At 37.3% G+C, this 25,689-nt stretch overlaps 1 protein-coding gene and 1 non-coding gene across 2 annotated transcripts; both read left to right on the top strand.

Moving 5' to 3' along the window:
* The first annotated feature begins 396 nt into the window (after nt 1-396).
* On the top strand, nt 397-503 carry LOC145033203 (small nucleolar RNA R71). The gene has a single exon (XR_013677439.1). It is a non-coding gene; the product is annotated as a small nucleolar RNA R71 (small nucleolar RNA).
* Nucleotides 504-20,307: 19,804 nt separating this feature from the next.
* Nucleotides 20,308-23,082, top strand: LOC145031817 (early-responsive to dehydration stress protein (ERD4)). Its single transcript, XM_078980446.1, has one exon. It carries the CDS (start codon nt 20,522-20,524, stop codon nt 22,979-22,981), a length of 2,460 nt encoding a protein of 819 aa, XP_078836572.1. The 5' UTR covers nt 20,308-20,521; the 3' UTR covers nt 22,982-23,082.
* The last annotated feature ends 2,607 nt before the right edge of the window (nt 23,083-25,689 follow it).

Here is a 25,689-nt window from a genome sequence, read left to right as displayed (position 1 = left end):
TTTCATCATACCTTTCTCCATTAGAATATCACGCTTTAACTCTCCGATTTTCGTCCTCGTTAAGGTCATAATCCTTTGTTAATTGAGGATCGCCACAGTTATCACATCCAACCTGAATTCCGTGGATGGATTTATCCATCTTAGTCATCCTCCTGTCCATTGATTCTAATTTTTCCGAAAATGCCACCATATGCTCATTGCTTTATTAAAATTTCCTCTTACTCTTGTAACGTCTTTCATGGTGCATGATATCCGTGCGAATGTTTTACGAATTCTTCAATCAACACCTTAATAGTAGTCGATTCTTTATTTGTCATTGGTCCTTGAGAGTCAAGGGGTTATCTTGTTGTAACATTCAAGCCATCGTACAAGATGGCCACTTCTTGTTGCACATGTTGGTCATGTTGGGTGAAATTCCTAAGCATGCCTTTATACCTCTCACACGCTTTAAAAAAGGATTCACCATCGTATTGTTGGAAATTTGCTATCCTCTTCTTGAGCTTGGCTTTTTTATGGTATACTGAATTTCTTAATGAACGTTTTGCGTCGATTCGTCCAAGTAGTAATAGCTCTAGGTGCAAGGGATTTTTACCAAAATTTTGCATCTCCGGTGAAGGTTCCTGGGAGCATTCTAAGCAAAACTGCTTCTCGCGAGACATTTGGAACATTGAAGTAATTGGCAATGTCCTTGACCTCTTCTATGTGATTACATGTGTCTTTGTAATCTTTTCCGGAAAATGGAATTCCCTTGAGCATCCCTAAAATGTGGTCCTTGAGCTTGCATTTGGTTTCAACTGGAATTTCTGGTGGAGCAAGTCCTGATCTTAGATCATTGCGCCCTTGCTTCTTGTATGCACCCATCGTTATTCGTGTGATATCCGTCTTGAAAAATCTCCCTTCTCCCTATTCTAATAAATAAATAGGTTTGTTATCCTATTTACAAGTATCATTATATTAGAACTCCACATTAATATTATATGTCTCATATCATGCCACTTGTCAACATATTAATTATCCATTTTAAATTTCTCACCCTAATTACATTAAATTTTAAATTTTAAATTGTTTCACTTTAATTATATTAAATTAATAACATTAGATTGAAATATAAAATAAAATAAATACATATTATAATGTGATATAACTTCACATATTTATTTAAATCAACGATTATAATTTTATATAACTAAAAAAATATCTCGATTTATTTAAAATAATTGATTAGTAATTTTTATTTTTTAATATGAAAATTTAATTAGTTTTATAACCATGGTTTTCACGGGTTATAAACTAGTAACCGGAGTAAACAGAAAACCAACGCGTGAAAATGAACAAAAAATAATAAAAGGAAACTAATAAATGAAAACTGTCAAGTCGTCAACCACGTCGTGGTGAGAAACCGCAATGTCGTTGTTATGTAATAAAAATAAAAATTAATAGCAGAAAACTTTATGTGAAATAAATGTTACACAAGGGATTGAAAACAAATTGCTGATAATAATTAACTAAAATTTGAACCGTTCCCCCAACAATATCGTCAAAAACGTGATGTGTATTTTTATGTACTAAGTAATAAACCTACTAATCTAGACTAACTAATACACAATAGACAGTAGACCTAATCGAATAGCAAGATAGTTCAGGTAAGCAAGATATCGAACACATGGAACGAAAATATCATCAAAAATACTACTAAATGTTAACTAATTCAAACAATTAATTAAAAGAAGGGTTTTTCCAATTTCGCAAATCTAGAAACTTAAAATTGTTATTACCAAAAATAATTAAACTAACAAAAGAAATTTAAATTAAGAACTAATACAAGGTATTAAAGAGACTTCTGTTTAATTTGATTCACAATACTCATATAGTTGATTTCTTGGATAAGTGCAATAGTTTTAGTTGATTGTTTCTTACCGATTCCTAAGTTAACTAAACTTTGTGATCAAAAGAATAATCATTTAGTAAAACTAATTCATTCATGCATTGAATAGGTGAACAGACAAAAAAAAATTGCTAGTATTCAATCAGAGTTATGCTACACTTGAACTATGATTGACATTAATGGATAATAACATCAATTCAATATATAAATGATCATTACATATTAGCCTCCACATTAATTTACCTATTCTTCAATTTAACCCTAGATTTATGCTCAAAACACTAGTCTTACAACTTTGATGGTCAAAAATTCATAAGATTCAAGTTTACCGAATAAGAATGATCATCCAATTCAGAAAAAACTCAACAATAAACAAAAGAAATAGTTATCATTAACACAAAATGATCTTTAACAAGCTATCATAACAAATAAGCAACTAGCAATAATCGAAAATCCAATAAATCAACACATAGTAATAATGATCATCTACTCTAAACAAATTTTTAACCCATAATTTCTGGAAACAAACTCTTAAAAACGAAGTTCACAATGAAAATCATAATGAAGAACAAAGTAATTAAGTTATAAGAAGTAATATTGCTTCAACTCTCTTCAAAAGCTAAACCTTAATCGAAATCTGAGCTTCTTCTGAGTTCCAACACTTGTATGGTCTCCAAAAGTCGAATAATACTCCAAGCATTCATTAGGTTAGAGAGAATAATCGTAATATTTATAATTCTTGAATATGTCCCACCACGTCGTGGTTGACCGCCACCCCGACGTGGTCTTCATTAAAAACACATAATCGACAAGTTACTATTCCATCGAGATTTCTAAAATTACCACTTCATGCTGAGATAACCACGACGTGGTCTTCTAGTTTGAAGTCTTCTTTGATTTTTATCCAATTTCCCACTTCCAGCTCTACAATAGCTTCCGTTTGATCCCGAGCATGTATTCGCTGCTACAAAACATATTTTAAAGAAATTAAGTACGTTTTGTTTTATAATAAGAATAAATGTAGAAAAAAAGTATTAAAATAATGCATGAAATATATAACTAAATATGCACATATCAAAATACCCCACACTTGTCTTTTTCTTGCCCCCAAGAAAAACTGATTTTTATTATCATCACATCAAAACTTTAGCTAGCTACATCGCACATAACAATCCATTTTGAACCTCTCCATTACTCCAAGACCGCAATGTGTATATACATGTCTAGTTTTTCCTAAGAACTTCCCCAGGGTGAAACGAACTGGTTATTGTTTGTTGGTCAGTCGTCCTTTGTTTGGAATGGAGGGTTGTTGGACTCGTGATGGTGGATATGCTAGGATAAAAATTTTTAGTTAGACTCTTGGTTGGATTCTCATGGTGCGACCATGTGAGGTTGTTAGCTTCAGCAGTCAACCGAGGATTTTATATTCCAGTTTATTATTAGGACAACATAGGATCGGGAAGGTCTTGAGCAAATAGAACTTGCATATTCCTCGGTCAACAGGATTAATGTATATGTTGGTGTAGCTCCAGTGGTTGAGGCTCATGTTAGGAGTCGCCTTCGTATTCAAGTGCAAGGTTGACAACATTGACGGATGGCCATGAAGTATATTTTCCAATTATTAGTAAGACGATGCAGGGTCATGGGGGTTTTAGTCGGCTCAGATTGTGGATTCTAGTCATCATGGGTGCGATTCAAGTGGTTCTGTTTGACTGGAAGTCGAGCATAGTACAGAGTTTTCAGATTTTAGGCAAAGTTACTAGTCCTTTTTCTTTGTTGCCTAATTGTGATGTGTTGGTGTTCGCTTTTTTCGTTGACTAGCGTGTTTCTGCTAAGTTTGGTATAGTAGTGGTGTCGGAAGGAAGTCGACTATTTGAAGTGATTCTTGATCTTCAGTGCTGCATTGAATTCTGGTAACTCAGACAACTTTGACCTGTGTTGTAAACGTAAGATATACGGACAAATTTCGATGATGAAATCAAATTTAAATGGGAGAGAGTTGTAATGCCTGTTTTCTAGAATGGTTTATATAAAGATTTAGAAGGATCAAAAATGGAGATTTTAGGAAAAACTCTATGCCACGACGTGGTGAAAGGATGCCCACGATGTGATATGGATTAAATGATCGTGTCCTTATGATGAGTCCCATGATGTAGCAAGAGAAGGGCTACTACGCGGCGACTGTTTTGGCCAAAGTCCATAGTTTTAGGGTTTCCTTCATATTTAACCCTCTAACCTCATATTAGGGCATCATTTCCAGCTTCCATCACCTCCAAGAGCCTTGAAGCAAACCCTAATACCCTTTTCCTATATATTCGAGCTTACTTTTGGTGACTTGAAAAGAAGAAGAAGATCTTTGTGGTGTAGAGAACCTCTTGGAAAACTTAGAGATTCTATTTGAAAAAAGTTGGACCATTGAGATGTAGAGCACCTGTTCATTGGCTGTGAGAGCTATTGGATGTTGACTACGTCTGCGAGGTGAGTCTTCTCACTATACTATGTTTTATGTTAGTTGTCTTTGTGATACTTTCATGGAAGACCAGGTGGTGGCCCCTGACACTTGTATGAAAGACCAAAATTTGGCTCTTAGCAATTGTATGTAAGACTAGGATCTGACTCTTGGCATGTGTATGTAGGATGCTAGTTGTCTTCATAAAACTTTAATGGAATACTAGGTGGTGGCCCCTGGCACTTGTATGTAAGACCATGATTTGGCCCTCGACATTGCAAGGAAAGATCATGATTTGGTCCATGGCAGGAAGTGATTGCAAGACTATGACTTGGCTCATGACATGCACTATCTTATGTATAGTTTATGGTATTTTGGAAAACTCACTAAGCTTTGTGCTTACGATTTTGTGGTTTAAATATTTTTAGGTACTTTTAGTTCCAAAGGGAAGGACCCGACTTGACTGCACAACATCCCCTAATGGCTTTTCTGTAACGCCTGTGTTTTTGGGCTTGCCATTTTTAGCAATGAAATAGACTAGGTTAACCTTTGTAGCCCGTTTTGAAATAATATAAGTGTATTATTTGAGTATTATGTGTTTTGTGCTTAATTGCTTAATTATGTGGTTTGATTAATTAAGAATAAAAATAAGCGTCAAAATTTAAGAGTAAAATAAACTTGATATCTTTAGATAATGTTGTAGTAGTTGAAACAAGGTTTTCGAAGATATAAAGAATGCCGAAATCCGAGTTATAACGAAGAAGTTATGACATGTCGAAGTGTCGCGTCAGAATCGGCACCGCTGAATAACGTAAAAAGTGAAATTTACGTTAAAGCGATATTTAGCCTTAGTGATCTAAATGAGAATCGAAGATCTCATTGTTAGTATCAAAGCGATAAAAAGTTAGGCAAGAATGGACATTAAACGAAGAAGTTATGAATTTATAACGAAATTTTCTGTCCCGGCCTATTAAAAATAAATAATAAAAATAAATTCAAAATTAGCCGACGGAGTCTAAACAAAAGTTGTAGAGCGTAGTCTCACCTTCGCGTGGATATAAAGAACGTCGGAAACGGAGTTCGTATGAAGAAGATATGAATTTCCGAAGTTTATTAAATAATTTGTATTTAAATTTAATTGAAAAATTCGGTATTATCCGAGGGCGAGTCATCGGACTCATCCGAAGTACGCCCCGCGTACATCGAGGATATCGACACTCGCATCAAGTGGCTTCGGATGACGAACACAGTGACGATTTCGGACCTGTACGCCCCGCGTACAGGCGTATGCCCCGCGTACTCTGAGGCTCCAGCCTCCTATAAATAGGATGCGAGGGCAGCCGACTTCTTTGCTATTTTTCTCCATTCGCTCTCCCGTTTTGCCTCGATTTGCGTGCCATAAATACCCCGAAGCCCCGGTAATATTCCCGAGTCCCGAAGCAAGTCCCGAGATCCCGAAGATCCCAAGAAGTGCGGTTTCCGAGCCGAAGCTCTGCCCGCGAGAAGTTCGATTTTTTGTAGAGATATTCCAGATCTGCTGAGGAATACTACTCCTATGAGTTGTAGTGCTGTCCGATCATCTTCTGATCAAGTGAGTGTATACTACCTTTCATAAACGCAATAATAATACAAGTATGGTTTGAGTGTATTAAGTATATTGTTGTTTATATGTGGGAGTGTGTTATTACTTTCTCCTAACGTATAATTATGAAGTATTTTATACGAGATACGTGTTATGTGTATATTTTGTTGTTATGTATGTAAATGTATATTCACTTTCTTCTATCTTACAGATCTGATTATTTCTATATGAAATACGTGTTATGTGTGTGTGCCTCATCTGTTATATGGAAAATGTATTGATCAAGCATGCTATACAGGTTTTGAAAATATGTATAAAAATGTATGTTTTTATCTACTAATATGTTGGGTAGAACATGGGTAGATAGTTGGTGTGTAATAAACAGATGAGAGGCCTCGTTGTTGTTTTGATCCAGTCATCTAGCGGAATTTAGATGATGACCACGGACTTTTCTAGACAGTCCAGTGGAACGCTAGCAGGCTCATAACCTGTAGGTGTTAATGAACTTGGGTGTTCATTCGCTGTATTCCATCCCCCTCATGGTTGCCTTATTTGACTTATATTGCTGAGGAACCCCCGCAGCATGTGTTGTCACCCCGATGAAAATATTCTTAGATTAGGTCCCTTGTGTTAGTTATTTTAGGGACGTAAAGTGAGAGTAACAGGAATGGGTAACTGGGTTATTGTTGGTTGATAATAATTAATTTAATTATTTATTGTGGGTTGAAAACCCTATATGCTCTCACCAGACTCCCAAGCCTGACCCACTCAGTTTTAATTGTATTACAGGAAGTGGCGCAAGGGCGTAAGATGGATGAACCATCAAGTTGTTTTGTTTTACAAGTCTGTATATGTGTATATTTGTTGAATGACTTGTAATGTTATCGTTTATGCTTATTGGTCTATATCGGAACATGACACCCCGAGTTTTTATTATATAATGAAAAATACATTTCTTTTATGAAATGCTTTGGTAAACATTGTTTTATCATGTTTTATTTTTGGGAACAAATTCCGCAACTCTTTCAAATCAAAAGGATTTATACTGAATTTATTTTAAAAGCATAAATGAAAATCGGTCTTTTCTGGCCGTGATTTTGGGGATGTCACATTTTCTGCACTGATTACTATTGTTTTACTCTGATGTTTTAGAGATACATTTTACTATGAATGGTTTTTGTCACACCCCCAAACCGAAACGGCGGAAACGTTTGGAGGTGGAGGATGCCATGTATAGTATCACAACAATTGCATCATAGTAATCAAAGTAAACACAATCATTACATTATATATATATGGTATTTACATCAGTTTGATTCATATTTATATAGAACAAAAGTATAGCAAAATATAAAAGACGTGACTCTATACGCTCTGTCTTCTCAAAATCCTGCGAAAGTACCTGTCTACTGATTTTCTAAGAATACAAGCGATTTTGAAAAGGGTATCAACATTAAGCCGATGAGTTCATATGCATGTTTTTTTTTAATGAAAACCTGTTGGTGAATCTGTGAAAATGTTTGTATGTTTCCATGAAAATATAAAATTTTCTTTAGTAAAAAGGTAGACTTAAACCCTAAGACTAATTGTAAGTTCGTTATTGAATTTTGTTTTTGTGTATGAAAGTACTTGTATGTAATCCCTGGTTACCACCAGTAATCTAAGTAATGCACTGTATGAAACCCTGGCTATCACCGATATATATATATATATATATATATATATATATATATATATATATATATATATATATATATATATAGTAGTTTTATTACTTAAAATAAAATCATTGAAGAATGAAATCCCGTAAACGAAAAGTTAGTTTATACTGTTGTGAGTTCGTATAACCATGCTTGATATGACCTAATGACCTCTATGACATTCTTCAGGCATCAAATGTTATGAAAATTGTCACCCCAGGCGTACCTGCCTAACCGTAGCTAGCAGTTCAGGTGTGGGGTAGTCAATCCTGAATAGATCCATTCACAAATCTCATGCTCTCTCTCCAGGAGACTCTGGTTATACTATGATAGGATTTAGCTTGCACCCTAAAGGGTACAATTGAAGTGATGTCTCACAACCCTGTATTAACTAGTTTAAGTAGTATTAACTAGTATTACAATTGAAGTGATGTCTCACAATCCTAAAGGGATGTCTCACAACCCTGTATTAACTAGTTCACGTGTGGGATAGTCAATCCCGAATAGATCCATTCACAAATCTCACGCTCTCTCTCCAGGAGACTCTGGTTATACTATGATAGGATTTAGCCTGCACCTTTAAGGGTACAATTGAAGTGATGTCTCACAACCCTGTATTAACTAGTTTAAGTGTAATGTAATGTTCACTTGTACTTGAATCTATACGTATGTCTTGTAGAGTAAAATAATTATACTTAAATAATTATTTAGTATGGTACTCTTGTATTCAGAAAGTAGTATTGTATACCATAAACTATATATGTCATAGTTTATATGATTGTTAATGTATAATCCTGATATGGTAAAATTGTGTATTGAAATCCCAAATTATACCTATTATAGTTTGCATGTGTGTTAAGTACTCGGTTCGTGTATTGTTCTGAAAACTATGCAATTATAGTTGTGAGTTGAAAACTTCCATTGTGCTCAAAATGTTACAAAAGGGATAAAATATCTAAATACTTTATAAAATGTGGAGATCTTTTGGTTATATCAATTCCATAAATTTTAATCCTATTGAAATTCTGTGTATAAAGTTCACAAAAACTATTGGTGTTTGGCTTGTATTCCCCCTGAAAACGTTAAAATAGTAGAAGCTTTGGGGTATGAACTCACTGTGGGTTGCAAGAAGGTGCCGAATAGTGAAACTGAAATGAGGACCCTCAAGTTGTTGTATGCGACAATTAACGGAATTCTAATAATAATTAAACACATATTTGCATTTAAATTAGCAAACCCATTAGTTAAAGTGTTAGAAAACACTTGCTTTTTGTTAAGGAATGTAACCGAGACTCGATTGAAGTTAACCAAAATTCACGGTTTAGGATTGATTGCGGCCATGAACGGTTCTCGACCTTTGAATGGTTGATTTACTACCTGTTCTTGGTGTTCTTGATGAAAATATGAAGATTTGAAGGTTCAAGGCCGTAAACCCAATAATGAATGGTGCTTGATTTGATGAAATGATGAATGTTTGATGCTCCAAAACAAGTTCCAAGGTGGATTTGGATGATTTTCTTGAGTTTTCGGTTGGTGGGTTTAGAGAGAGAAAGTAGTGTTTTCGGTCAGCCTTGTAGAAATGAGGGTATATATATATATATATATATATATATATATATATATATATATATATATATATATATATATATATATATATATATATATATATATATATATATATGCTGGGTTCACAGCTTGAGGTGGGGTCCCCGGGCCGTGAACGGGTTACGACTGTAAATGTAACGCCCGTGTTTCTAGGCTTTCCATTTTTAGCAATGTAATAGTCTAGGTTAACCTTGTAACTCAACTTGAAATAATAAGAATGTATTATTTGTGAATTATTTGAATTATGTGATTTATGTGTGTATTTTCTTAATTTTTATAATTTAATAAATTAAGAATAAAATAAGCATCAAAAATTTAAGTGTGAGATAAGCCCGACATCTTTGCATAAAGTTGTAGTGGTCGAAACAAGGATTCCGGGGATATAAGGAATGCCAAAATCCGAGTTATAACGAAGAAGTTATGACCTGTCGAAGTTTCGCGACAGAACCGACATGACGCCGAGTGACGTAAAATATGAATTTAAGATAGAGCGATATTTAGCCTTAACGATCTAAACGAAAGTCGTAGATTTCGTTAAACCGAGAGCGTGCATAAAAGGAACGCCCAAATCTGACTTCGTATGAGGAAGTTATGATTTTATGAAATTTCGACTTAGCAGTATACAGCCCGAATACTCGATTTGAGATCGAGCGGTTTTTAGCCGAAACAATCTAAATGAGAATCGAAGATCTTGTTGTTAGTAGCGAAACGATGAAAAGTTAGGTGAGAACGGACGTCAGACGAAGAAGTTATGAATTTATAACGAAATTTTTCTGTCCCGGCCTTCTAAAAATAAATAATAAAAATAAAAATCAAAATTAGCCGACGAAGTCTAAATGAAAGTTGTAGAGTATGGTCTGACCTTCGCGTGGATATAAAGAACGTCGAAAACGGAGCTCGTATGCGAAAGTTACGCAATTTAGAAGTTTGACAAGTCAATTACGCCCCGCGTAATTTGAGTACGCCCCGCGTACTCAGTCGGATGCAACTTGTCTGACCAATACTCGAGTGCCACCAGTTGACGCACGCAGTGACGTCAAAGTACGCCCCGCGTAACCCGAGTACGCCCCGCGTAATTTGAGTACGCCCCGCGTAATCCCAGACCCAGCAACCTATAAATAGAACTCGAATTCAGCCATTTTCTCTTGTTCAAACTCTTCTCTCTCTCTAAGTTTTGCCTCGTTTTGCGTGCCGTTTATACCCCGAAGCCCCGGTAATATTCCTGAGCCCCGAAGCAAGATCCGAAGCCCCGAGGATCCCGAGAGCGTTATTCCTGAGCCGAAACGCTGCCCGCGAGGAGCCCGGTTTTGTGAAGATCTTCCAGATCTACGGAGAAACACCTCTTCTGCAAGCCGTAGTGCTGCCCGATCATCTTTTGATCAAGTGAGTGTGTAGTTATTTTCATTCCAACGCAATATTATGAAGTATTTCATATAAAATACGTGTTAGGTGTATATATTTGGTTGTTATACGTGTGATTGTATATCCACTCTCTTCTATCTTACAAATCTGATGTATTCTCTGTGAAATACGTGTTATGTGTGTATGCCTCATCTGTTATGTGGAATATGTATTGCTTAAAGCATGTTATACATGTTTTTAAACTATGTATAAAAATGTATATTTTTATCTACTAATATGTTGGGTAGAACATGGGTAGATAATTGGTGTGTAATAAACAGATGAGAGGCCTCGGTGTTATTGGTGTTATTCTAGTCATTCAGCAGAGTATGGATGACGACCACGGACTATTCTAGACTGTCCTGTGGAACACTAGCAGGCTCATTACCTGTAGGTGTTGTGAACGACGTGTTCACCGGTGTACTCTATCCCCCACATGGTTGCCTTTAGGACACTTAATGTTGAGGAAGCCCCTCTGCAGTAATGTCCATCCCGATGAAAAATCCTGAAATAGGTTCCTTATAATAGACGTTATTTTTAGGAACGTAAGGTGAGGATAACGGGAATGGGTAATCGGGTTTATTGTTGATTGTTGAAATTAAATATAATTATTGTGGGTTGAAAACCCTATATGCTCACCAGGCTCCCAAGCCTGACCCACTCAGTTGATTTATTTTACAGGAAGTGGCGCAAGAGCTTAAGATGGGCGAACATCAAGTTGTTTTTGTTTACAAGTCTGTATATGTATATATTTGTTGAATGACTTGTAATGCTATCGTTTATGCTTTATGATCTGTATCGGAACATGACATCCCGACTTTTGATTGTGAAATGAAATCATATTTCTTTATGAAATGTTTTGATAAATATCTATTTTATCATGTTTTGTTTTTGGGAACAAATTCCGCATCTCTTTTAAAATTAAAAGGATTTACTCTGAAAATTATTTTAAAAAGCATAAATGAAATCGGACTTTTCTGGCCGAGATTTTGGGGATGTCACAGTTGGTATCAGAGCATTAGTTTAAGCGAACTAGGAATTTGTAGGATTTCTAAACTTAAACTTAGCATTCTAAGTGGAGATTGCGAGGTATGTGTCTGTTGGATTTTAGACACAAGCACTAGTTTATTTTAGGAAAGTTGCCTAAAATGCTTTTATGTGCTAAATATTATATGTTGCCATATATGATATTATTTGTTCGGATCTACGGTTTATTGCCAACCGGATCTGAAGGTTTATGTGTTTAGGATTCTAAGTGTATATGTACGATATTAGAACTAGCATGTAATCGTTTGGAGTAATAAGGTGAAATTATTCGGTGTATAGATCAAAATGGTGAGAACAAGAAGCGGAGTTGGAAATGCTAATGAAAACAGGAATCAACCACCTATAATCGAGCAAGTACCTGTCGTAGCTGCTGCACCTGAGCCGATAACAATGGTTGGTGTACAAATGATGATTCAAATGATGTTAGATCGTCAAATGGAAGAAACAAGACGCCTGCTTAGGCAGAATCGTGAAGAACCATCAATTCAAGCGGAAGAGCCCGAGGAGAATGGAGGGCAGTCTGAAGGAGAAAACTTTAGTGGGATCATTGGTCAAGACGAACAACCCGTGGTTAGACGCAATAACCAATATGGAGGAAATGATGGTCGTGGGTGCAAGTATAAGGATTTCATGGCATCCAAACCACCATGCCTATCCGGACGCCCGACGCCGGTGCAAGTTATGGACTGGGTCTTCGAAATGGAGACTATGTTTGAAAGTTGCGATTGCAGCAATAGGCAGAAGACCGCTCTTGCGATCCCTCTGCTAAAATCTGGCGTGTTGAGTTGGTGGAAGCTGTTAGCTGACTCTATGCCCAAGGGAGAAGCAAGCAAAATGTCTTGGGAAGACTTTGTGGAACAACTAAAACTGCAATACTGCTCCGAGCAGGACCTTCTGGAAATCAGTAATGAGTTTCAGAATTTGAAGAAAGGGAAATTGAGCGTTACTGAATACGCTACAAGTTTCACGGAAAAGATGAAGTTTATCCCATATTTGGTGCCTACAGAACTCTCTAAGGTCAACAAGTTTGCCCTTGGACTACCAGCGGACTATGGTCCAATGGTTAAGCAAGCAACCACATTGAAAGCCGCCATCTGGGCTGCTAGAAATGTTGAGACCCAGATCAGGGAAAAAGGTCTAGAAAGGTCAGAGGTTGGTGAGAAAAGGAAAATCGATGGATTTTCAGGGTCCAGCAAGAAAAGTAAATTCTCGAAGTCTAGTTCGAGAGGAAGTGGAGGAAAGGTAGAGGCGCAATGGTGCGACAAGTGCAAGAAGAAGCATCATGGGAAGTGTGGCGGGGAAACCACATGCTTCAAATGTGGAAAGCCAGGGCATTATGCCAACGACTGCACTTTCACCAAGAATGTTTGTTATGGTTGCGGTGAGGAGGGGCACATCTCAAGGGATTGTCCGAAGAAGAAGGCGGCAGCAAGACCCAACATTCCGCCAAAGCCAAAGGCGAGAGCATTCCAGATGACACTGGAAGCTGCTAAAGATGAAGCTGATGTCGCTTCAGGTACCTTTCTCGTTAACAAATTGCCTGCCCAAATTTTATTTGATTATGGAGCCAACTACTCCTTTATATCGCATGAATTTGGTAGAAAACTAGCTTTGCCTATTGTGAGACTAGATAATGCTTTATTAGTCGAAGTTGCTAGTGGCAAGATTGTACCTGTTATCCATCGTATGAAAAACATTTTAATTGATTTGAATGGGAATAAGTTCCACGAGGAATTATTACCTATAGAACTTAATGGTTTCGACATCGTTTTGGGAATGGATTGGCTTAGTGCCAATGATGCCGAAATTTTATGCAAGAAGAAAATAGTGAAAGTAAATCCGCCTGGAAAGGAATCGTTTATGGTGTATGGAGATAAACTCAGAGTAAATTCTGGAATCATTTCCCTAATGAAAGCCAGAAAGTGTTTGACCAAGGGATGTACATCATATTTAGCATTCGTGATCGATGCTAAGAAGGAAAAGAAGGTGATGCAAAATATTTCTGTTGTGTGTGATTATCCGGAAGTATTTCCCGAAGATCTTCCTGGATTACCGCCCGATCGACAAGTAGAATTTCGTATTGACTTGTTGCCCGGAACAACGCCAATTGCAAAAGCACCTTATCGATTAGCACCAACGGAGATGAAGGAGCTAATGATGCAACTTCAGGAGTTATTGGACAAAGGTTTCATTCGACCTAGTTCATCACCTTGGGGAGCTCCGGTGTTATTCGTAAAGAAGAAAGATGGAAGCATGAGGATGTGCATTGATTACCGAGAGCTGAATAAGGCAACAATAAAGAATAGATATCCGTTGCCGAGGATTGATGACCTATTCGATCAGCTACAAGGTTCAAGTTATTTCTCAAAGATCGACTTGAGGTCAGGATATCATCAGCTAAAAGTAAGAGAGCAGGATATAGAGGACCGCATTCAGAACCCGATATGGACACTATGAGTTTTTGGTTATGTCGTTTGGACTAACCAATGCTCCCGCAGCATTCATGGATTTAATGAACAGGGTTTGTAATCCGTTCCTTGATAAATCTGTGATAGTGTTCATTGATGACATTATGATTTATTCAAAAAGCCAAGAGGAGCATGGTAGACACTTGCGAGAAGTTTTGGAAGTCTTAAAGAAGGAGAAGTTGTATGCGAAGTTTTCCAAATGTGATTTTTGGATTCGAGAAGTCCAATTCTTGGGTCACGTGGTCAACCAAGAAGGTATAATGGTTGATCCAGCAAAGATTGAAGCTGTAATGAAGTGGGAACAACCAAAAAGTCCCACGGAGATTCGAAGCTTTTTAGGATTATCCGAATATTACCGAAGGTTTATCCAAGGGTTTTCTTCGATCGCTAGTCCATTAACAGCTTTGATCCACAAAGGAGCTACTTATTCTTGGAGTGATAAGCATAAAGAAGCATTCGAGAAGCTAAAGAAGAAACTATGCGAGGCACCGATACTTTCTCTACCCGATGGAGTTGAAGACTTCGCTGTTTATAGCGATGCGTCTGGTGTTGGATTGGGTTGTGTTTTGACCCAAAGAGATAAGGTGATCGCGTATGCATCTCGACAGCTGAAAGAGCATGAAAAGAACTACCCGACTCATGATTTGGAGTTGGCAGCGGTAGTTTTCGCTCTGAAAATATGGAGGCATTACCTCTATGGCACGAAGTGCAAACTTTTCACTGATCATAAGAGTCTCCAATATCTCTTTAGTCAGAAAGAATTGAATATGAGGCAACGATGCTGGCTGGAACTACTTAAAAACTACGACTGTGAGATACTTTACCACCCCGGTAAGGTCAATGTTGTTGCTGATGCTCTCAGTCGAAAAGTCAATCTTGAAAAGAGAAGGCCAAGAGCGTTGAGAATTGAAGTTGTCTCAACCATTTTAGAAAGTATAAAGAAAGCTCAAGAGGAAGCTTCGGAGAAGAATAACCGGAAGGAAGAACGTTTGGGCAAAACGTTGGTGTTCGGTGTAAACAGTCACGGACTGAAGGTGTTCCAAGATCGGATTTGGATACCTAAGACAGGAGGAGTCAGAGATCTTCTGATGGAAGAAGCTCACAAGACCATGTACTCAATTCATCCCGGTAGCACTAAAATGTATAGGGACCTGAAACCCTATTATTGGTGGCCGACGATGAAGCTCGACATTGCGAAGTATGTGGCCGAGTGTGTGACTTGTGCAAGAGTCAAGGCACAACATCAGAAACCGTACGGGAGTTTAGAACCATTGCCTGTGCCTATGGGTAAGTGGGAAGACATTACTATGGATTTTGTCACTAAACTGCCCAGAACAAAGAATGGTCACGACATGATTTGGGTGGTCGTCGATCGATTCACTAAGAGTGCGCATTTCATAGCAGCCAATGAGAAATGGTCTATGGAAAAGCTTGCGAATTCTTATGTGAAGGAAATTGTGAGACTTCACGGTGTTCTGATAACAATTGTGTCGGATCGTGATAGTCGTTTCACCTCAAGATTTTGGAAAAGTCTACAAGAGGAATTGGGTACCAAGTTGTGTTTAAGTACAACTTACCATCCGCAGACTGATGGTCAGAGCGAACGGACGATACAAACACTTGAAGATATGTTGAGAGCGTGTACCTTGGAATTCCTAGGTAATTGGGATGAACATTTACCTTTGGTAGAATTTTCCTATAATAATAGTTTTCACTCGAGCATAAAGATGGCACCTTATCAAGCCTTGTATGGACAGAAGTGTCGTACGCCGTCTTGTTGGCTTGAGGCTGGGGAAAAGCAGTTTATGGGGCCGGAGATAGTCCATCAAACTGCTGAAAAGTTGAAAATAATTAGGGAGAGAATGTTAGCAGCTCAGGATCGTCAAAAGAGTTATGCTGACAAAAAGCGAAGACCGATGACTTTTGAAGTTGGAGATTCGGTTTTGCTTAAAGTCTCGCCGTGGAAGGGACTTATAAGATTTGGAAAAAGGGGAAAGTTAAGTCCAAGGTTTATTGGACCGTTTAAAGTTCTTCAGAGGATTGGGAACCAAGCTTACAAGCTCGAACTACCAGAAGAACTGAATGGAATTCATAACACTTTCCATGTATGTTATTTGAGGAAGTTCACGGGAGAAGTTCCCGACATAATTCCACTTTCAGAGTTGAGGATCGATGAGAACAAAAGGTTGATTGAGGAACCGGAGGCAATTGTTGACCGAAAGACTAAGAAATTGCAACGTAAGATGGTGGAGTTAGTGCTTGTCCGATGGAAACACACGAATGGGCCAAATCTCACCTGGGAGACGGAGAGTGACATGATGAGTCGCTATCCGCATTTGTTTGCTGGTGTGTGATTCCGGGGACGGAATCATTCTAAGGTGGAGAGAATTGTAACGCCTGTGTTTCTAGGCTTTCCATTTTTAGCAATGTAATAGTCTAGGTTAACCTTGTAACTCAACTTGAAATAATAAGAATGTATTATTTGTGAATTATTTGAATTATGTGATTTATGTGTGTATTTTCTTAATTTTTATAATTTAATAAATTAAGAATAAAATAAGCATAAAAAATTTAAGTGTGAGATAAGCCCGACATCTTTGCATAAAGTTATAGTGGTCGAAACAAGGATTCCGGGGATATAAGGAATGCCAAAATCCGAGTTATAACGAAGAAGTTATGACCTGTCGAAGTTTTGCGACAGAACCGATATGACGCCGAGTGATGTAAAATATGAATTTAAGATAGAGCGATATTTAGCCTTAACGATCTAAACGAAAGTCGTAGATTTCGTTAAACCGAGAGCGTGCATAAAAGGAACGCCCAAATCTGACTTCGTATGAGGAAGTTATGATTTTATGAAATTTCGACTTAGCAGTATACAGCCCGAATACTCGATTTGAGATCGAGCGGTTTTTAGCCGAAACAATCTAAATGAGAATCGAAGATCTTGTTGTTAGTAGCGAAACGATGAAAAGTTAGGTGAGAACGGACGTTAGACGAAGAAGTTATGAATTTATAACGAAATTTTTCTGTCCCGGCCTTCTAAAAATAAATAATAAAAATAAAAATCAAAATTAGCCGACGGAGTCTAAATGAAAGTTGTAGAGTATGGTCTGACCTTCGCGTGGATATAAAGAACGTCGAAAACGGAGCTCGTATGCGAAAGTTACGCAATTTAGAAGTTTGACAAGTCAATTACGCCCCGCGTAATTTGAGTACGCCCCGCGTACTCAGTCGGATGCAACTTGTCTGACCAATACTCGAGTGCCACCAGTCGACGCACGCAGTGACATCAAAGTACGCCCCACGTAACCCGAGTACGCCCCGCGTAATTTGAGTACGCTCCGCGTAATCCCAGACCCAGCAGCCTATAAATAGAACTCGAATTCAGCCATTTTCTCTTGTTCAAACTCTTCTCTCTCTCTAAGTTTTGCCTCGTTTTGCGTGCCGTTTATACCCCGAAGCCCCGGTAATATTCCTGAGCCCCGAAGCAAGATCCGAAGCCCCGAGGATCCCGAGAGCGTTATTCCCGAGCCGAAACGCTGCCCGCGAGGAGCCCGGTTTTGTGAAGATCTTCCAGATCTACGGAGAAACACCTCTTCTGCAAGCCGTAGTGCTGCCCGATCATCTTTTGATCAAGTGAGTGTGTAGTTATTTTCATTCCAACGCAATATTATGAAGTATTTCATATAAAATACGTGTTAGGTGTATATATTTGGTTGTTATACGTGTGATTGTATATCCACTCTCTTCTATCTTACAAATCTGATGTATTCTCTGTGAAATACGTGTTATGTGTGTATGCCTCATCTGTTATGTGGAATATGTATTGCTTAAAGCATGTTATACATGTTTTTAAACTATGTATAAAAATGTATATTTTTATCTACTAATATGTTGGGTAGAACATGGGTAGATAATTGGTGTGTAATAAACAGATGAGAGGCCTCGGTGTTATTGGTGTTATTCTAGTCATTCAGCAGAGTATGGATGACGACCACGGACTATTCTAGACTGTCCTGTGGAACACTAGCAGGCTCATTACCTGTAGGTGTTGTGAACGACGTGTTCACCGGTGTACTCTATCCCCCACATGGTTGCCTTTAGGACACTTAATGTTGAGGAAGCCCCTCTGCAGTAATGTCCATCCCGATGAAAAATCCTGAAATAGGTTCCTTATAATAGACGTTATTTTTAGGAACGTAAGGTGAGGATAACGGGAATGGGTAATCGGGTTTATTGTTGATTGTTGAAATTAAATATAATTATTGTGGGTTGAAAACCCTATATGCTCACCAGGCTCCCAAGCCTGACCCACTCAGTTGATTTATTTTACAGGAAGTGGCGCAAGAGCTTAAGATGGGCGAACATCAAGTTGTTTTTGTTTACAAGTCTGTATATGTATATATTTGTTGAATGACTTGTAATGCTATCGTTTATGCTTTATGATCTGTATCGGAACATGACATCCCGACTTTTGATTGTGAAATGAAATCATATTTCTTTATGAAATGTTTTGATAAATATCTATTTTATCATGTTTTGTTTTTGGGAACAAATTCCGCATCTCTTTTAAAATTAAAAGGATTTACTCTGAAAATTATTTTAAAAAACATAAATGAAATCGGACTTTTCTGGCCGAGATTTTGGGGATGTCACAGTAAACACCGGGATGAACGAGACTTGGTTGATTTTCGAAGAAAAACTTGATTTTTCGCTCGATTTTAGTCCCGACACACACACACACACACACACACACACATATATATATATATATATATATATATATATATATATATATATATATAATTCATATACTGTAAGTTGTTTTCGATCCTTACGAGCTTGACAAAATTGACAAAACCAATAAAAATCGATATTTTTATTTAACGGGTTTTGACTTTCGTTGACTGAAAAAAGTTTGGGTTGTCACAGTTTTGGAACAAATGTTTATGGATTTGATATTCAAAAATGAAATTTTTTATTGGTATTTTTTGAACGTTATGTAAGAAAGTTAGGGTTTGTAGTGGAGATCTGGATACCAACTTGGATCGTGAGAACACTTTCCGAACTGATATTTCTACCCTATGCCTGAGAACACTTTACGATTCTAGGCACAAAAATTGTAAGCCACTTTGCTAGAGAGATTCTGTGAGAGTTTTGATGAAAACGAGAGCTAATAAACGTGACCTTTTTATGAGAATGAACAACCTTTATATATTAAACGAGATTATGGTTTCATTAAGGTTGGACCGTCATTAGTTGCTTTGGAAGCAAGTGAGGATAATCCGGATCTAATAAGGATTTAGGGTTACCAAAACTAACGAGTTAGCGGGACCCCAGCGAGGGGCTCTGTCCCTTGGAACCCACTAGGGGCATTGCCCCTATACCCCACCAAAGGGGCGCTTCCCCTCTGAAAACCCCAGGGGAGCTGCCGTCGGACCCTCGACTAGTCGTCGAACCGGCTTCTAATTATACATGCGTGCACTCCGCACAACCTCGTACATATATTAGCATACGAATTATGAAGCCCCTTAGCTCACATGTCAGTTCCAGTTACTTAAAATGACATGGTGATACTAAAATCACCAACACGCTACAAATCACAATTGATTCATTGACTATATGAGGGAGGAATGGAGAGTTTTGTTCGCTTGTATTTGCAAGCGTGAAAGTAAGTGGTAAAGATCAACAAGGGAGGCGTTAAAGGGTTAGTTGAGAGATAAAATGTCGGTGCCTGTGTGGCAGTTAACGTAAGCATTTGGCCTCATTTAAGTATAGACATGGTAAGCCATGTGGCGACATGGGATGAACTAACGACTTATTCGAATGATGTTGGCTAAAAGGACTGGAAAAGTTTTTAAAACCACAGAGAGACTAAGCGGGAATGAGCTATAATAGTTTTACGCCTTGAAAAACTAAAAGGAAAAATCTAGTAAAATTTGTTTTTTTAGAACGATAAATTTACATTAACCCCAAACTACTCCTAATACCACCTATGTGTCCAGTAAAACTTGAACCCTCATCCTCCATTAAAGATGGTAACACCCGATACCAATGGCTATAAACCCTTTGATATCTAGTAATTTTGTACATTTTTATATTTGGAAAATACATTAACTTCCCATGTAAATAACACATTTATTAATGTTTTAAACATCATTGAGTCCTCCTTAGGTCCACAATACCAAATTTATCCCTTCCTTTCTCGCTTCCCTACCAAGATTACTACATCGATTCCAATTTCAACTAAAACCCTAACCCTAAATCGGAAAGGTATCAATCCAATCCCCTTCGATACATAATCAATTATCAAGAATTCGCCGAATGAAAACTGAAACCCCTAAAAGATAGGAGGTTCTTGAGCCCCAAGTTGCTCGCATCATGAACCTCGCACCACAATCATCGTTCACCATCTCGATGAATAATGATCACACTCAATCCCTTCCACCGTCGTCCCCCGGCGATGAAGATTTCGAAACGACGTGGTATGGAAACATACAGTACCTCCTTAACATATCCATCGTCGGCACCATCACCTGCGTTCTCGTCTTCGTCCTCGTCAAGCTCCGCAGCGATCACCGCCGCATGCCGGGTCCCACTGCCATTCTGTCAAAGCTCTTAGCGGTTTGGCACGCCACTGGCCGTGAGATCGCCCGCCACTGCGGTGCTGATGCTGCTCAATTTCTTCTTATCGAGGGCGGGAGCTATTCGTTAATTTTATTGATTTCGGTACTCTCCATCACTGTCCTACTGCCGCTGAATCTTTACGCGGGAACGGTGTCTATCGTGGATGAGTTCTCAATGACTACGATCAATCATATCGCGAAAGGTTCGGGTTTACTTTGGATTCACTTTGTGTTCGTCGTGCTTGTTGTTATCTTAGTTCATTACGGAATCAATAAAATCGAACGGAGTTTGAAAATCACAAGGTTTAGAGACGGATATGGAAACCCTAGTGACCCTAATAGCGCCAATTCATCCGCCATTTTCACTCTACTGATACAAGGAATCCCCAAAAACATAGGGCCCGCAAGGGATGCCTTAATGGAGTACTTCCAACATAAGTACCCTGGAAAGGTTTACAAAGTTATCCTCCCCATGGATCTATGTGCTTTAGATGATCTAGTCACAGACTTGGTGAAAGTAAGAGAAGATGTCACAAAATTAGTAAACAAAATGGAATCAGAAGCTTTGTTCTACGAAGATACAAACTACGGCATCCTAGTTGATCATCATGATGGACTCCAATCAAAACTGCGTACTTTCTGGCAATCCCTGAAGGATTCATGGAGACGAATCAGTGATTTTCTCGGGTTTTCAGATGATGAAAAATTAAGAAAACTACAAGAACGCAGAGCTGATCTCGAAATGGAAATGGCAGCTTATAAAGATGGAAGAGCAAAGGGTGCTGGAGTTGCATTCATAGTATTCAAAGACGTTTACACTGCTAACAAAGCAGTTGAAGATTTTCGTAATGAAAAGAAAAAACGTGTAGGCAGATTCTTCTCTATCACGGAGTTACAACTTCAAAAAAACCATTGGAAAGTTGAAAGGGCACCTTTAGCAACTGATATATACTGGAATCATCTGGGGTCCACAAAGCTATCCTTGAAAGTTAGAAGAATCTTCGTAAACTCATTTCTGCTACTCCTCCTTCTCTTTTGCAGCTCACCTCTTGCTGTAATCAGTGCCCTAAAAAGTGCAGGGAGAATCATAAACGCAGAAGCCATGGACAATGCTCAATTATGGTTAACATGGCTACAAAGCTCAAGCTGGTTAGCAACTATAATCTTCCAATTTCTCCCAAATGTTCTCATCTTCATAAGCATGTACGTAATCGTCCCTTCCACCCTCTCATATCTTTCTAAATTCGAAAAACACTTCACTGTTTCTGGAGAACAAAGAGCTGCACTTTTAAAAATGGTGTGCTTCTTTTTGGTAAACCTAATTCTCTTAAGAGCCCTAGTTGAATCATCTTTAGAAAGCCTAATCTTGAAAATGGGTAGATGTTATTTAGATGGAGAAGATTGTAAACGAATCGAACAATACATGAGCGCCTCCTTCTTATCAAGATCCTGTCTTTCTTCTGTAGCATTCTTGATCACTTCAACTTTCTTAGGAATCTCCTTCGATCTTTTAGCACCAATACCATGGATCAAAAAAAAGCTACAAAAGTTTCAAAAGAACGACATGCTCGACCTAGTCCCAGAGCAAAATGACGAATACGCCCTTGAAGAAAACGCTACCGAAGGGCTCGTGAGGCCGTTAATTGCACCGAATCAAGGGCATAATAGGAACAACGAGGATAATAATTACAGTTTACACGAGTATCCGATTAGTAGAACTTCACCGGTCCCAAAACAAGCGTTTGATTTCGCGCAATATTACGCGTTTAATTTAACGATTTTTGCCCTCACGTTAATCTATTCGTCGTTTTCGCCCCTTATAGTTCCTGTGGGTGCGATTTATTTTGGGTACAGATACGTGGTGGATAAGTACAACTTTCTGTTTGTGTACAGAGTGAGAGGGTTTCCAGCTGGCAATGATGGGAGGTTGATGGATACGGTTTTGTTTATTATGAGGATTTGTGTTGATTTGTTTCTTGTATCGATGGTTTTCTTTTTTGTGGTTAGAGGAGATTTGAAAAAGTTGCAGGCTATATTGACTTTTGGTGTTTTGGTAGTGCATAAGCTTTGGGTTTGGCCTACTGAGAATGATGGATTTCAGCCTGCGTTGTTGCAGAGTATACAAAGTGTTGAGAATGTTGTAGATGGACCCATTGATTATCAAGTTTTTTCTCAACCTAAATTTGAGTGGGATACGTATCATAATCATTCCTGATTATTTGGTATGGTTTTGCACCAAATTTGTAGACTTGTGTAATGGAGACATGGTGTATAGGTATATTGTTTGGATATAAGAAGTTCATTTAGTTTTGTTTTTGTGTTCATCTTCTTTTCTTCCCTTCCATGTTAATGGTATTAATAATGGTATGTGTGAAGATAGGCTTGGGTTTGGAGTTGTTTGATTGAGTCAGATCTGATTTCTGATTAAGTCGGACTCAACTTTTTACAAGACTCGGTAAGAGGGCTTCTAACTGTGATATCAAACAGTCTGAATCTAACTATCTAACCAGAAACCTAAGTCTCTTACCAGACCCGATAATAGACGACGTATCCAACAAACTTTTGTTTTGTCGTTTGATTTTGTTTGAATTTGGATTTGTGTTTGGGTTTTCTTCTACTTTGTTTTTTCTTTTTTTCTTTTAGGTTTTGGTTGAATTTTATTTGATTTAAGGGATAAAGAGGGGGAGGATGCAAAATATTTTTAGGTTATGCATTAAAGAAAAGCTGAAAAGGATGAAAGGGACAAAACAATCATTTGGTATTGTACTTGATGATCATTTTAACAATGTCCAAATCATGGATAAAAATTGCAATGGAACTATGGTCTATGGACCACCATGCAAAACAATCAAACATTTTGACTGAATTTGTAACTTTTTAATGTTTGTCACAAATATGAAAATTAACCTAAAAGGTTTGTTTTGAAACCAATCAAACATCCCTTGAGAGTTGAGAATATATATGGGTATGTTTGAGAAAAATGCCTTGGTGGTTGGAACTTGGAAGTGAGAATTTTTATTTGGAGTTTGAAACCCTTGTTCTTTACAAAGGTGGAAATGTTTGGATAAACATCAACAAGTTCATAATACGCTATGTAATTTGGATGTTTTAAAATAATGTGTTATCATGAATATAGTTAAGCAAAGCAAATGAAGTTCGTCATGTGGTAGTGGTACGTAATCGGATGTTGTAAACATCATGTCTTCCTTTGAGTTACCCCAAATGTAGTTATTGAAAACAACTAACCCATAATAAGGTCTTTGTGTTTAAACACTAAATTTGGGCATTCTATTAAGTATTTTCTATCAATTTTCATGACTCTAAATGATCTTTTGGTATAACATTGTAACGACGAATGAGAACGATTGAAAGCTTGTTGCATAGTAGTTAGAGGCTCATTTTCAATTTGACATTGATGATATCTTGTTTTTGGACTATGGAACCTTGTATTCATAACATTTAACAATCAAAATGATTAACATTTAGCATTATTCGAAACCATCTAACATCGTATGAAAATGCGCTTTGTAGAAAATATAGATGACATGTTATTTTAACTATAAATTTAATCTATTTCTAAACTATTCTTAATTCCATTTACATCCCAAACATAACTTAAACCATTGACATCAGAGGAAAACAACAAATGATACTATACTTGATACTATATTTCTTAGCTAGAAGACATGTGATTAAATAAGCTTCACTACCATGGTCTTCATAGAACACAACACAAACAACTGATCAATTTTATTTTCCAAATTCAACTATCTATATAACGTTAATAACATCTAAAACTCAATATGTTCATATTATAGCTACATTTATCTATCTGTTGTACATATAATTTTAGGGCCTAATTCTAAAAGAACCGTATGATATAGAAGTACCGAAGGTGAATAGATGAACATGTATAATCTCAAGAGGAATGATGTGGATTGATGTTGTGTATGCAGAGAATAAAACTTATTGCCTTTGAAGATTGGACGTTGTTAAGATTAATATAGATAAATATATACATGATTTTTTTAAAGGACAACTCAATACATTTGTTAAAATATGTAGAAGCTTTTCTTTAGCATTACTTGAAATAACTTTTATATTAGAAGTTTTTTATTCTAAATAAAAACTTCACATTCATGCTCCCAAACAAAGATTTTTTTGGGGTACTTCGATGCAAAAACTCTCTTATAAAATCTCAAAACCTTGATACCAAACATGTCAATTTTTTACTCTCTGAATATTACGGAATTTAATATAGGGTTCAATCAAAAACCACTTTCAGTCTTGGCAAAATTCAAAAGGAGAGATACTAAGACTACAATTTGTCTAATTTTTCGTCGTGAGTCCAAAAATCTTAAGTATGATTTCTATCTATACTGATAATATGGACAAGGTTGACAAACAATTTTGAGAAATTATAAACGTTTATCTAGAAGTTGTAATTGTTTTCCTGAATTTTCTTAATTCATCAACGAATTAACATTTTGCTCAGCTTTTGAAAAAACTTAGGCTTGGAGACAAATTTGTCGCGAAAGCTAGGGATGAACTTTTTGACTGAAAATTTGAATCGGAACCGATTGGAATCGAATAAGCATACCCGATTCAGTTATCAGTTCCCTAATTCACGCATTCCAATGCTGGATCCATTGGGTACCTAGGTAATCTGGTTCTTGGAACTAGTTTAAGAGACTTCATTTTGCTCAACTTTAAACTATTATAACTATTTTGTTGCAAGTCAGATTGAACCTTCCTTTTTTTTCTTAGAATGTAGTTCAATGTTTTGGCTTAATATTATAATATGAAAATACCTTATTTTGTTAATATCAACCAACTTACAGGCCCTAAACATAGGGTATCAAAATTGATTTGTTGTTGATTTTGCAGTATGTATAATTTTTGCTTCACTTTAAACAATCATAA

Source organism: Lactuca saligna, chromosome 2 (assembly GCF_052625555.1).
Source record: "Lactuca saligna cultivar CGN05327 chromosome 2, ASM5262555v1, whole genome shotgun sequence".
NCBI lineage: Eukaryota > Viridiplantae > Streptophyta > Magnoliopsida > Asterales > Asteraceae > Lactuca > Lactuca saligna.
This window is presented reverse-complemented; position numbering and strand designations above follow the sequence as displayed.

What these genes read in the sequence shown, in the direction of transcription:
- LOC145031817 (XM_078980446.1), top strand. Translation starts at nt 20,522, where the DNA reads ATGAACCTCGCACCACAATCATCGTTCACCATCTCGATGAATAATGAT.